The sequence below is a fragment of the Dermacentor albipictus genome, chromosome 6 (assembly GCF_038994185.2).
Source record: "Dermacentor albipictus isolate Rhodes 1998 colony chromosome 6, USDA_Dalb.pri_finalv2, whole genome shotgun sequence".
Lineage (NCBI taxonomy): Eukaryota > Metazoa > Arthropoda > Arachnida > Ixodida > Ixodidae > Dermacentor > Dermacentor albipictus.
In genome coordinates this window covers 111871279-111885253 of record NC_091826.1, presented here as the reverse complement: position 1 = coordinate 111885253, position 13975 = coordinate 111871279, and the positions used below count along the sequence as shown (strand labels likewise).

Sequence of the window (13975 nt, the reverse complement as noted above, 5' to 3'; positions counted from 1 at the left end):
TAATCGGCTGACAAAAGGCGAGGAGAACGCTCAAGTGGGGAGGGATTCGATGGGGCCGAGCCACTGCACGGAAAGTCGATAACCGGATGAAGAGGGTGGTGCCGGCGTCTACGAGGGGTCGGCCTTCCCTTACTTAGCTTGCGGTGGCTGGTCGAAAATTGCGGCGGCATGCAACGGAAGCTCAAGAATGACGCTAAAACGGAGCCTAAGCAAAGAAGAGTTGGCAGAATGAAGGGGTAAACGTGCCGAAAGTGCTCGAAAACGTTTCACGGCAACGCAAGAAGTTTTATTATACGCAAATACCCCCATGCTCTCCGGCAGGTGCGAGTAGCCAGCGTCTGAGCGATCGGCGGCAGCAATCTTTTATTCTTTTCGGAACGGGGCAGCCTGCGGCTATTCCGAAGAAAATTCAGTTCTGTTCGGCATATTAATGCATCTTTATCGCGTACACGTCACTTTGACGCGGTGAGTTCTTGCGGTTTTGTGACGTCGTGTGGCAGGCATGTTAAGTGGCTGCAGCTCAAAAACGTTTTCCAATAGCCGAGGGCTAATGGCGAAAGGGGTTGAATCAGAAATAATTGTTTTTCTTTTTTCTGTCAAATCATGCATAATCACTCTGTACACATCATATCAAATGGGGAGGTATCGTTTTCACCAATCGTGGAGGGCTGATAGCAGAATTGGAATAGAAAAGTTTGAAATAGTTTTACGTTATAGCGCCCCAAGTAAACCTTCCAAATTAAGCACAAAATCTGGAATGCAAGTTTGATACAAAGCTCGTATGTAGGTGGCCTGGCACAGCAAGTGTCTATGACGACACTAATCGTACATATCACAGGCATTCTTCTCATCGTCGGTTTTCCCTCGCTTTTTCTCTGTGTATGTGACGAGCAATTTGGTTGCCTGTTAGATCGCTTGAATTTTTTAGCCAGGTGTAGGTGTGACTAAATGAATCACGACTGAGCTAAAATTCAATAAAAAAAGTAGCGCTTCACACTTTTTCTTTTGTGTAATAGAAAAATTCAAGTTAACATAGGTATGCCTATATAGATAAATGCGAAAGTGTTCCGACGTCTTCCCGAAGACTCCTCGGCCTCGTTCGCGTACTTGCATGGACGTTCTTCCATCGGAGCTCACGACAAAATTCACCGAGATCACCGCACCGACTGGCAGCGCTGCGACACGCGGGGCTATGCAGGTTGTCCCACGTAACTTGGGCCAAAGCCTTAAAGATCACAGGCACTGCGGACGCGAGTTGAACTGAATGCATTATGTTGGCACTGGCCTAGAGTTACTCTGGCAATTTTTTTTATTTTCCCCTTAACTAATCGACTTGCTATTGTACACTTCCGTTGCGCATGCGCGGAGGTGAACGCCATCTGGAGGTGATTCAAGGAACCCAGCGGCCCACGCAGCCGGCGTCTGCCATTGATTGACTGTAACCGCGTGACCTTTTGGAGCATCTCCGACCTCGACGCCGCCGGATTTTCCGCTTCGTGATCCATATAATGCTGTCACAATAATTATTTGCTAACATGGACACCGCAAGAATGAGCAAAGTCACAAAGACGGAGGCTGATGCACACCTTTACCGATATTTTTCGCTGCTTCAATCTACACATCAGTAGCTTCCACTGACCGTATTCTTCTATTTTCCCGTGTTAATTCGTTCACGTTAAATTGCTGCCGGAATAGCAAGCGACGAACATCCCTAGTGATGAAAACATGTATGCTGTAGAACAACAACAGTACGGCAAATTCATGTCCGTGTGACATTTACCACTCAGTCTTTTCGGCAGCAAGCTAACAAAAGAAAATACTTACCGCGGTCATCGTGTGGGCCTGAAATATATAAGCAAAAAAAAATTTACCACTCAGTCTTTTCGGCAGCAAGCTAACAAAAGAAAATACTTACCGCGGTCATCGTATGGGCCTGAAATATATAAGCAAAAAAAAATTTACCACTCAGTCTTTTCGGCAGCAAGCTAACAAAAGAAAATACTTACCGAGGTCATCGTATGGGCCTGAAATATATAAGCAAAAAAAAAGTCTGAGCAATTTAGAGTAATGTATGTGGTTTGCTGTGTGACTGCCAGAAAAAGCGTCTTTTGTACATTCAGGTGTTTACCTATATTGTTTTGTTTGCAAATAAATTATCCACCTGCACTAGTATAGCCGGTAAAATACCACGTATAACACATTGTACGCAGATTTTTGTCTAGGTACTCCTTGAAATATGGCGCATGCAGAAAACTGTTAACATTTAAGCATTTCATGATCTCTGCCACCTGCCATCGCGAAACAACCTAGCATCAATTTCGAAGATTTACACGGCCAACATGACTGCAATCTTTAAAGAGCCTGAATTGCGTAGAGGCGAATAAGAATAAAGCATGCTTTCCAGTAGTGTGTGCCGTTCTGTTTTAGCACTTTCTTTGCTCTCTTGCATAGAATTACCGCACTTGATAGTTTTCCCACTGTAGGCTGCATTTATTTCGGTGGCGAGGTGGCGTTGCTTGTGCAGCTTATGGGATCGCTATTGGTCAAGATTTTAAGATCTGCTACTCTCCGTTTGCTTTGTTAAGCTCGCGTTAGCTATTCTTTTGGAGTGATTAAAAATATATACAACGCACCTAAGGGTGTTTATATGTGAGGCTAAAATGTGAGGTTAATACACGCGAAAACATTTTCCCACCGATCGCACGCCCCTGATGAAATGCTCGATACAAAAAATAATACGCCCTCGTGTTCCTAAAGATATTTTTATAGCCACCAGTTTCTTTTTTACTTTCTTATACGTCGAGGATGAACTGTTTCGCGTCTAACTTTAGCCTGTAAAATATGAGATAATGCAAAGATGACAGCCGTAATGTGCGCACTCTTATGGTCGCCAGAGGATATTCGAAGGGGAACGGCTTCCTGATAAGGTTATAATATGAAATAAATATGCATTCTAACACGTTATCGCGCTCCTAAATTTATGAAGCTATCTGAGCACCACCCGGGCAACACTGTAACATTACTATGAACCAGCACTAAAGTGTGTATAGGCTACACAGCTAGCTTGATCAGCCTAGCAGGACGATGACAGAGAATAAAAAACCTAGAAATGACATGTGCTGCAGTCACAAATACATTTTTATAAAGAATAAATGCTTAAGTGCAAAGAATATAGGAAATAATCAAAAAACCCGCAGTTTCGCCCCAAAGGCGAAGCATCGATTGCGATAGCAAATTAGTAGACAGCTATACGAAGTGAGGGTAGTAATTCTATAAGCCATATGTGTAATCGTGAACATTAGCTTACTAGCTAAATTCACAAGCACGGTGTCACGCGCGCAGGTAAACACGAACACATCGCGCCCGATGACCATGAAAACTCGCTGTCAGAATGCTGGATTTGGGAAGCATGGTGGCAGCGGCGAGCGAATTGACCTTCGTGTTGTCTTTAAACGTCGAAAGCACGGCGCATACGAAGCTACCGGCACTCGGCGCATGCAACATCGCGGATCGCTTCGAAGACGAGGCCCATGCGAGCACAGGTCCACAGCGTAGATCACTTTCGAGATACCGCTCCCGTGCCGTAAGCAGCAACCGCTGGGGCAGAACGCTCCCCCCCCTCACTCTCTCCCTCGTCTCGCTCCCGTGCCTCGCACGCGACAGAAGACGGCGTGCTTCCTCTCCGCCTTCCTCGATCATCGGCTGACTCTCGCAAGCTTTCGCTCGCGCATACAGCGTACGGCGCTCGGCGACGATGTTATCGTGTTTGAACTTTATACAGAACATCACGGGCACGGCGGCGGTGACGACGGAGACGGCAGAAATTCGCTTGGAGTGTCCATATAATTGCTATCGCAATAAAACTAAATCAGAATGACAAACGTACGAGCATCTGCCAAAAAGGTGCTCCTCTCCAATATTTAAATGATCTCACGGACGAGTCGACCGGCAAGTCGTTCAGCGCCATGTCACGGAGCACACTTACTAAACAAGCAATGGTATAGGACTATAGGCGGATAAAAGAACAGCGTCCTAGTGTCCGAGCATTCTCTCTATAATGTGATATCACACTTTTGCACCTAATAAGATGCCATGTTGAAGGAAGATAGGCATAGATGTAATGAACAGCTGTGAAACAAGAGATCTCAGCCAACGTTGAAAAATTCAAAACCAATGTTGAGGTATAAAGAGACGTTGTAAATATATTGCGTTGAGGTTTTGCGCAGAACAGAAGCTTAGAGAGGTTGAAAAAAGAGCATTGAAATACTGAAAAACAACATGACACAGATATATATATATATATATATATATATATATATATATATATATATTATAGTAGAAGCTCACAGCCGGTCAAATAATGACACTTTCATCCACTAAGCCAGGGATCAAGATTTTAGAAGAAGCGGGAATCCAACCAAGACATGAACCGGCGACCAAAGTTAGCTTGACCCAGGAAACCAGAACTCGCATAATGGTTGACACCGTTCCGCGAAGCATCCACCCAGTGCATAACGAGGGTAGGAGATTCGCGAGAGGCAAGTACATTCTTAAAAAAGATAATTCAACAGAAACTAGATGCCCTCTTTGTCGATGCTGCCAGATATGACAGTGGGAATAAGTTCGCTGTCTCGGTGGTAGACGCGACAGGCAACCTGGTCAATGCAGCCTCTCTTTATACGAAGTTTGCCCATGTGGAGGAGGAAGCGGCGATCGCTCTGGCTTTTCACAGCTCAAATGTTCCCGCTATCATCTTCTCGGACTCGCGCACGGCGGTTAGATCCTTCTCGTCCGATCTCGGATCTGAACAGGCGAACAGTATTTTGCTTAAAGCTCTTCAAAGGACTAGGGAGAGTAGCGAAGGTGGATACCACATCTCGTGGTTCCCAGCCCATCTAGATAGCTCAATTAACCCGCTTGGATGTAATCCTAACGAGCAGGCCCACCGGAGAGCGCGCGATTTCACGTACCGCGCTGTCGCGGGTAGCCACGTTTGTAACCAGGTCAACATACACAAAGATCCATTATGTACATTCCATGAAATTGTTTCCCATTATCGACTGGGCAGGAGGACATTTTCACTAGGCTACACTAGGAGGACATTTCCATTTCAGGCTAGCACACTCAGGCTTCTGCAAACCCGTTCGTATCCCACTCCTCGGTCTCTTAACAGGATAGATCCTGCCCACTCACAGTCGTGACCCATGCTCTGGCTGTGCCCAGCCCTTAACGCCTCTGCACCCATCACGAAAGAACAAGGGCAGGGATATCCACATGCAACTCCAGGCTGTCCAGAGGGCCCACGACATTGCAGCGGAACTTCATCTCCCGGTCCCATCGTGGGTGGCGCCACCGAGTTAATCTTCGGGGGCCTTCGGTTTTAGCTCCCCAAGATCTCAGTCCCTCAGGACTCAAATAAAGTTCTTGTCATGTCATGTCGTGTCACAGACACATCTATCAGGAAGTATGTTGCTAAGAATAAATAACTATGAATTGGAAATGGAAGAACTGTTTATCAATAAGTGATGAGCAGTGCTCGGACAAGGACTATCACCGAACTCAACGTTTCGACAAAGGTCAGCCAACGTTTCGACAAGCGCCGTTCGCGTGATTCATAGCATACGTAATGCACGCACAGGAACTTTGAAGGCAATGAACTTTTTTGTGGAAAGAGCTATTGACGGCTGCTCGACTTATATCTTCTAATCAGTTGACAAATAAGCCATGTTATTTTTCCTCGTTGGGTACTTTTTCTCGAAATGGGGAACAATGCGTGGAGAGACGGGAGGTTACCATGGGCGTAGCTAGGAGTGGGGGGCGGAGGGCTTATGGGGCTTCAGCGCCACCCCCCCCCCCCTCCAAAATTTTTTCGTGCTGTCATGCGCTGCCGACCAAAACAACCCCCGGCGCCGGAAATCATTCTGGATTTTGTCTAGAATGCATTTTTCACGCTGCTAAAGACATTTCGGTGCGAAGATTGTCAACTCGGGCTGGATTTCGTGGCAACGGCCATGCACTTGGAGTCACAGAACGCCAAGGGGCCCCATCCGAATTCGAATTTTCAAGGGCATTTTGATGGTGAGCGGGCTCGTCGCGGCATCTCGTGGATGCCGTGGAAGATTCGAAGAGCGCGGATTTCAATTCCGAAACTTTATGGGTATAAAGATCACATACACTTTTGACACCAAATGTGCATTGACTTTTCTGAAGTCGTACATCGAAGCATACAACGAGACACGCCAGATCAACACACTATCAGACAAGTTGACAAAGCATGCAGCAAGGTCCGATGAGACGGAGCGTTGTGATGGTTCATTGGCGCCGTCATGTCGCAGAAAAGAATAATAACTTTTCTTTCGCCTGCTTTTTTTCGATGTCAAGATAATAGAGCCAGCAAAGATAACCACGTTCTTATTTATTTTTTCTACTTCGACTTTTATTTGCGAGGACACATTGAGCCTCTTCAATTTTCTGGTTCTCACTAGCCGCGGGCTGCCAGAGCCTGCCAGAGGTCATGCGTTTTTCACGTGTTGCCCTGGGAACTGCGCGGCGCACTTCGGTGCGCGTTCGTTTTTCCCTGGCCGAGTGGATTTCGGCCTCACAGCGTTTTGGACGCTTTCTGGCTAGCGGACGAGAAAAAGAAGCAATGGTCGCTCGCCACCACCACTGCGCGGACTGGACGGATTGCAACGCGTTCGCTTGAGGGCATCACCATCATTTCGATCTTATCGTAACGTCTCTGGGAAGTCTTGTCTCGCCAGTGTAGGAAAACGAGCATCATAGATATGGTTATCTGTGGACAAAGCGTCTCACGTTTTTTTTTTATCAATATTCCTTCGGTAGCCATATTAGGTGCCCAAAGTAGGCATTCGATTGTGGTCAACATGTTTTCCTTTGCGTTTGTTTATTTCGGTGCCCCCCCCCCCACATAAAAAAGGAAGTTATTGTGGCGCAGCGAATCGTCGCATGGTGAAAGTTCAATTTTGTTATTTCTTTTGTGGAAAGGAATGGGCCATGGGACTCTTCAGTTGCCGAATAGTCTTACTATAATATTGCGATAGCAATTATATGCACTCTCAAGACGCATTCCTGTGCCGTATACTTTAAGACGACGCGACCAAATTCATGTTGCTCCCTAATTTTGTATGCAGTTTCACGCTATTTTTAGATTTTGTTTAGTTAGATAATTAATCAAGAATAATTAACCGAATTCTGAAGCAACGAAGCTAGGAAAAAGATTCCAATTAGAAAGTTGTAGAGCGCTTTGCAAGACGATCCAATTAACAGTTTCTGTGTTTCTCTCCATTTGGTATTAGTGTTTTCCAGGTTGATGCGGATGCCCGCGAAATAAAAAAAAAAAAAAACATGACATATGCCCTCTTGCGCGTCGTGATTGCACTGTTCCCAAGCGTTCTGCGCACAAACAGCCATAGGTGCACTGCCGCTTAAGAAGCCTCAGGGCAGTGACGCAGGCGTTGGCTGTTCGATTTAAGCTAGCAACCGTTATTGCTTGCGTTGCGTAAAGCGACTGATGGACGTGATGGTGGTAGTGGTTCCAGAAAGCGATAAACCGACTATCGTGCATCGGCTGTTAGAGGGCGAGCCATTTCGTGACGTCTTTTTCCAACAAGGAAAAAGCAGACGTGATCTTTGTCCTAGGAGCTGCAAGCGGGCAGGCTGCGAGAATATTTCGAAGCTGGCACCCGGGTATGCGACTGAGCCGGATGACAATATTCCACACCTACGAGTCGCTGAAGCAAACCAGAAGCATCACAAGAAAGAGGCAGAGAGCTTCAGTCATAAATAATGAAGTTCGCTCCAACGTTTTGTCTTTCATGGCGGCTTATCGTCATGCTAACACGCGTAGCGTGGCACACACGTCGGTGTGCCCAACTCAACTACCTGGAGGATATTGAAAACAGCTGGACTGCACCCCTATCATCTGCAGTTGCATCAATGCCTGGAGTCAAGGGATCTCAAAAAGAGACTCGACTTTGCGAAGTAGATTTTGATTCAGGAGGAGCAGGATTCCAAGGTACTCTGGACTAACGAGGCGAACTTTTCCCGAATTTGCCAAGTAAATATTGACAACGCACGCTATTGGAGTGAGGAAGCTTGCTATCGCTGCTTGATCACCGTCGGTGAAATGCTGTGGCAGACTTCAGTTATAGTCTCCTGTAAGGCTTCTGGAGTCGTCGTTGCCGTCGTGTATACGTGATCCTTATTATAGCCCCACAAGAAAAAAGTCAAGAGGGTTGAGGTCTGGTGACCTTGCCGGCCACAGGACAGGCCCGTTTCTCCCTATCCCTTGCCCTGCGAAGGTAACATGAAGCCCCACTGGCCAGGAAGATCCCGCCACCAATAACACTGGTCTTTTAACCTTTGGTACGGAATATATCACATCCCAGTCATTGGCTCAGTGTTCTCTATGAACACTGTGACCGGCAATAGGTATGTGAGTTCCTCAGAGGGCCGGGTGAAGACTACTGCTGCAACATACCTCTAGCCTGGCTTGACGCCAAGCGCGACGGGGCCCCAGCCTACACCTGCAGTCAAGCACGAGCGTGGCTTCATGTTACCTTCCCAGGGCAATGGATCCCAACCCGACCTCAACCCGCTTGACTTTTTTCTTGTGGGGCTACATTAAGGATCACGTATACACGACGGCAACGACGACTCCAGAAGCCTTATAGGAGAATATAGCTGAAGTCTGTCACACCATTTCACCGACGGCGATCAAGCAGCGATAGCAAGCTTCCTCAGAAGATCCCAGTGTCGTATCGCTGCAGAAGCTGACCTCTTCAAGCACTCGCTAGGAAATCGCATGAAAAATAAACGTAAATTCAGTGAAAGACGGCATCTGGCCATTTAAGATACTCCTATTCTACCATTTTCACCGCTGGGAAAACTGTGTTTTTTTATGTAGGGATGCTCAATTTCATTACAGCTATCGCGAAATGACGGACATGTTGCTTTCGGAAGCACAAGCGATAACCGCTGCGTTTGCTTATCGCTGTAACGAACTGTCGCGAGGGGAGCACATCGCTAGCGTAAATTGCACAGCCAATGCCTACATCGCTGCCCTGTCGCCTTTCAAGCAGCAGCGCGCCTACGACTGCTCGTGCGCGGAACGTTTGGGAGCAGTGAAATCAGGATGTGCAAGCTGGTATGTCACGTGGTGTTTTGTATTTCGCGGGCATCTTCAGTAAGCTGGCATACGCTAATACTTAATAGATATATAGAAAGACAGAAACTGTTTATTCGAACGTTTTGCAAACTACTCTGCAATTTTCTCGTTGGAATTTTTTTTCTAGCTTCCTTACTTCAGAAGTTGGTTAATTATACTCGACTAAAAATGTAATTAAACAATACTACAATATATAGCGCGACACACTAAATACAAAAGTGAGCAACATGCACTTGGTCGCGTCGTCTTACAGTGCATCGGCATATCTTTATACTCTGGCTAAATTTAGCTGAAACACCCTGTATAAAGTTGACTTTTGCTTATATACGTAGGTTCCTTGGAGACTTATACGAATATTTAACTGTCTTGTTGCGAGGTTTTGTGGACACATGCAGTGGACTTTGTTTTCAGTGACACTTTTTTTTGCCCTTTATTAAGCTTTATTTTCGAATTTGTGTATTCCATTGTATCTTCATATTTCTAATGTAGGCTTTGCAGACCTCCTGCTTTCTATATTTGATCTCTGTTGCGACTATGATTTCGGTGCAGTTACAGTACACGACTGGTGACAGCCGCTCTTGCTCAATACATTGAAACGAAGGACAGCGTCATCGAGATTTTTCCCTGGGCGTTGCATATGTACAAAAATGTAAACAAGGTTCTTGAATGACAAAGTTTCATTTCAATATTTGTCCTCAACTCGTCCATTTCACGGCCTTTACATTTATCATATCAGCGGCATGCACTGCTTTGCTTATTTTGGAACTGATATAGTTCTAAAGTTTGTGTGATATTTTCTTTACTTATTAAATAGGTAAATAACGTGGAAGCATTGATATCAGTTAATGGCACAATTTTTGCAAAATACGAATATATTCTTTAATTAAAGAATACATATTTTACTTGTCTTGACAGTGCGTAGCGTCCAAGAATTCGTTTGCAGTATCTTTGGCAATGGCAATGCAGCTATTATTCATGTATTTGATCCCTCGACAAATCCTGTAAGGAGCAGGCCGAACTCAAACGTGAGCCTCCCCCCCTCCCCCCCTCCCGAACGAAATTTCTGGCTACGCCACTGGAGGTTACTACTAAGGGTATGACAGAAGATTGATGGTACTGCTAGCAGGTGTTCGTATAACGATCACTTAAGCTTAAGCTCACATGTTTATTTCACCACAAGATAGTGTTATTATTAGACGCGCACGCTGTTGCGTCTCTATACTAACTACTCGAACTATTATTTCGCGATACGGTAACCGAACTACTACAACACACATGTTTAAAATCTAACATCAACAGTGCCCTTCAATATAAAAAATGAATACCTTAAATGAATACCATATCACGCTGCGTGAATTAGCTCTGCAGCCGACCTTCCCGTTCTTCAGCGCTGCAGAGCCTCTGTCTTCACTTCCAAGAATTGCATTTATTGTCTTCATTCCCCGCAGAATAACTGAAATTTTCATGTTTAAACATGTCCGTAGTTGTCATTCGCATAATAATGACAAGGAACATAAGTTAGGAGTGGATACATTTGTTAAGACGTACAAGTTCTAAGGGATAAGGGTTGATGGCGGACAGAAAGACAGCAGTGTAGCTTACTATTCAAACGCAAAACCTCATTCGAAAGAGGGGTCAGTAGACTTCGCGTAACTTAATTGTGACGTGGAAATCGCCTAATAATCGGCCACCTGTAGGAGTAACGCTCTGAAAACCATGTTCGAACGTTTTTCAGGGCTGTCAGATAGGTAATGTCGGGATTACATGAGAACATTTTCAGATGCACGCAGTTCTGGGCTGTTGTAGAACAACCATGTTACAGGTCACTCAGAGACTCTAGTCTTGCAATACGTAAAGTTATGCAAATGAATATGACAGGTTCACATTACTCACAGTCTTTGACGCTGAGTGGTGACTTGAAAGCTTGCGCCAGGCTCTTGGTAATTCTTCTCAGGGCACGGATTCGGGGGAACTCGCCCGTGCCGCACACATCACTGCCGTCCGCGTACTCCAGGTTGTAGGCCGCAACGCCATATTTGAAGTTGTAGTAAAACTGCTTCGCTCTGCATAGCTGAAAGGGAAATAAAGAGGTTTGCTCACGTGGTGTCCGAAATCGCAATAGAAGAATAATGCAGTGCCAGAAATTCGTTTATTATGCTCGAAGGCGCCTTGCGGGGCACAAACTCTTCCATACCTTTCGTAAACTAATGTCGAAGTTTTTCATTTAAATGTTGTTCACGTGTTTGATTCATTCTCGTTGCTGTCGTGTTTCTTAGCAGTCACTGTGCAGTTTTTTACTGCCTGCCATATGTAAATTGAAGGACTTGAATGAGTACTCCTAAACCAACTTTTGGCCGCTCTTTCTATACTTATTCGCATTCTGTCGTATAAGCAATCGCCAGAGTCAGCTATGTGATTTCTCTAGCTACTATAGGATATTATAACAAAAATGAAATAGCCGGTTCATTAGTGCGAGTTTTTTTGTATTGAAGATGAATCTGGTTGACATCACGTGGACGAACTGCTGCATCCGAAAATAATAAAAAAACGATAGGTTTCTTGCCAGATGGTTTAACTGCTTATTTGAACTTATCGTTCTGTTTGCGCCATGGATTGATTAAGGGATTCTGTTTCGATCTATTCACGAAGTGTGTCTGTAAGCAATATATCATTGTAATGTCTATATATACAAATATATATATATATATATATATATATATATATATATATATATATATATATATATATATATATACCAGAAAAAAGCAGTTCTGGGTCCGGGTAAACATTCACAGTGAAGTAGACGCGCGTATGCAGCGGTTTATTGATCTTTCGGCCGGGGTCCGGCCTTCATCAGAATATGTTGCATGGTGTCAGTACAGTTAACATACATGTGCTCATCAACCAAGTGAAGATACGTTTACATGAAAAACGACTAAAATGGGCGAACAAAATGCATCTGAATAGTTCAACGGATAGCTGACACGTGCATAGACCGATGGCGATTGCAAACATATCATCTAAAACACAAAGCATAAAAACGCACCGAAATGAAATGTAAAAACCAATCGCCACGTGACAACAAAACGTCAATATGTGCTCAATATGTGCTATGTTATCAAGCAAACACAGACACAGAAAAAGGGGAATAGCGACGTATTAGTAGCAGAAGGGACAAGTGATGGGCTACAAAGACAGACAACTCAATTTTCCTACACATTCATTCATACCACACGCGACGGTATCAAACTCATATATAAGGAAGGATTCGCGGGCTTCTCTATCATAATTTGAACGAAACCCAGATTCAAGCAACGTGACTCTCAGTTTATGAAATAAGTGGTCAGGAAGATGCACGTGTCTTGAGATGGGCAGGTTGGGCAACGTGTTAGCGTGGCATTTATGATTGTTAAAGCGGAATCTGAAAGGCCCTTCTGTTTGTCCGATGTACCGTATTTTGCACAGCATACATTCAAGGATGTATATTACGTTTTTTTGTGTCGCGGTCGAAATCGCCTTTGATTTTTAAACAAAACTTTGAAGACGTACTAGTAACCTGTTGCGATGTGACCATGTAGGGGCATACTTTACATCGCGGTTTTCGGCAAGGATGGCATCCGATGGCATCAGGGCAGTCAGTCTTAGATGATGATGCTAGTATGTCTCGAATATTTCTAGCTTTACGGTATACTGCTTTAGGCAGATCAGAGAATATGTTTTTGAGGCGTTCACTTTGCATTAGAATATTGTGGTGTTTCCTTAATACATGTGAAACACCTGGGACTGGCGCACTATGGGTTAGGACAAGACTTGTCTGGGGTGAGGGCGTCGGTTTGTTCTTAATGCAAAGAAACGTCCTTTGGTCATGCACGTCTGCGCGTTTTATTGCATCGTCAATTAATTGTGGTGGGTAATTTTGTTTGGCTAAAGCGTTTTTTAGGGTACCGCGATTCGTTTGAAACTCTGATTGCTCAGAACAAATTCTTTTAAAACGTAAGGCTTGGCTATAAGGAATGCTAGTCTTGCAATGTTTAATGTGACTGCTATCGAAGTGCAAATATTGACATCTATCTGTCGGCTTTTTGTATAGGGCAGTAGATAGTTTATCATTTAGCACTGAAACGCTGACGTCAAGGAAGTTAATAGTAGATGCAGAATACGTGTGAGAACATAATATAGATAGATGGGCATTGTCAAAGTCAGATATGAAAGAAAGCAGTTCCTGTTCCCCATGAGGCCAAATCAGAAAAACATCGTCAATGTAACGTTTGTAATAAAAAGGTTTTAACGTCCTGGTTAGCAAACATTTATCTTCTAGCTGACCCATAAACATATTGGCGTAGTTCGGGCCAATTCGCGTACCCATAGACGTCCCACTAACTTGCACATAGTGCTGTCCTTCAAATTCGAAGTTATTTCGTTCTAAAGTAAGGGCTAGCAAAGTTGCCAATGTGTCGCTATCGATGAGTTTCTCGGGTGATGTACATTCGTAGCAATTGACGACTGCCTTGATGCCATCAGAATGTGGAATGTTAGTATACAAAGATGCCTGCAGCACAGGACGCTACAGGTTCCTCCCCGAAAGGTCCCCGCTACGAGTTTCGCAGAGCCCACACGAAAACCGTGGATGATGCACCGGCGAATTGACTAAAGGCTGTCTCTCCGGGTAACAATATTTCTTACCTCTGTTCAAATGAATTTCTAAGGCTAAGGAAGGTTACAGAAAAAAGAATTCGCAATGCTCTACATGTAGATACGCTACATACCTGCCTAGCTGCGGCTGTTGCA

At 44.6% G+C, this 13975-nt stretch overlaps 1 protein-coding gene across 7 annotated transcripts in view; it reads right to left on the bottom strand.

Moving 5' to 3' along the window:
* Positions 1-13975, bottom strand: part of LOC135913307 (uncharacterized) — a 568389-nt gene that overhangs the window by 370784 nt on the left and 183630 nt on the right. For all 7 annotated transcript variants that reach the window (XM_070541258.1, XM_065445900.2, XM_065445902.2 and 4 more), the window contains 4 exons: positions 11081-11258; positions 2007-2024; positions 1916-1933; positions 1825-1842 (listed from right to left, as the gene is read on the bottom strand). In XM_070541258.1, coding sequence (XP_070397359.1) covers positions 1825-1842; positions 1916-1933; positions 2007-2024; positions 11081-11258 — 232 coding nt within the window. The remainder of the gene's footprint in view (positions 1-1824; positions 1843-1915; positions 1934-2006; positions 2025-11080; positions 11259-13975) is intronic.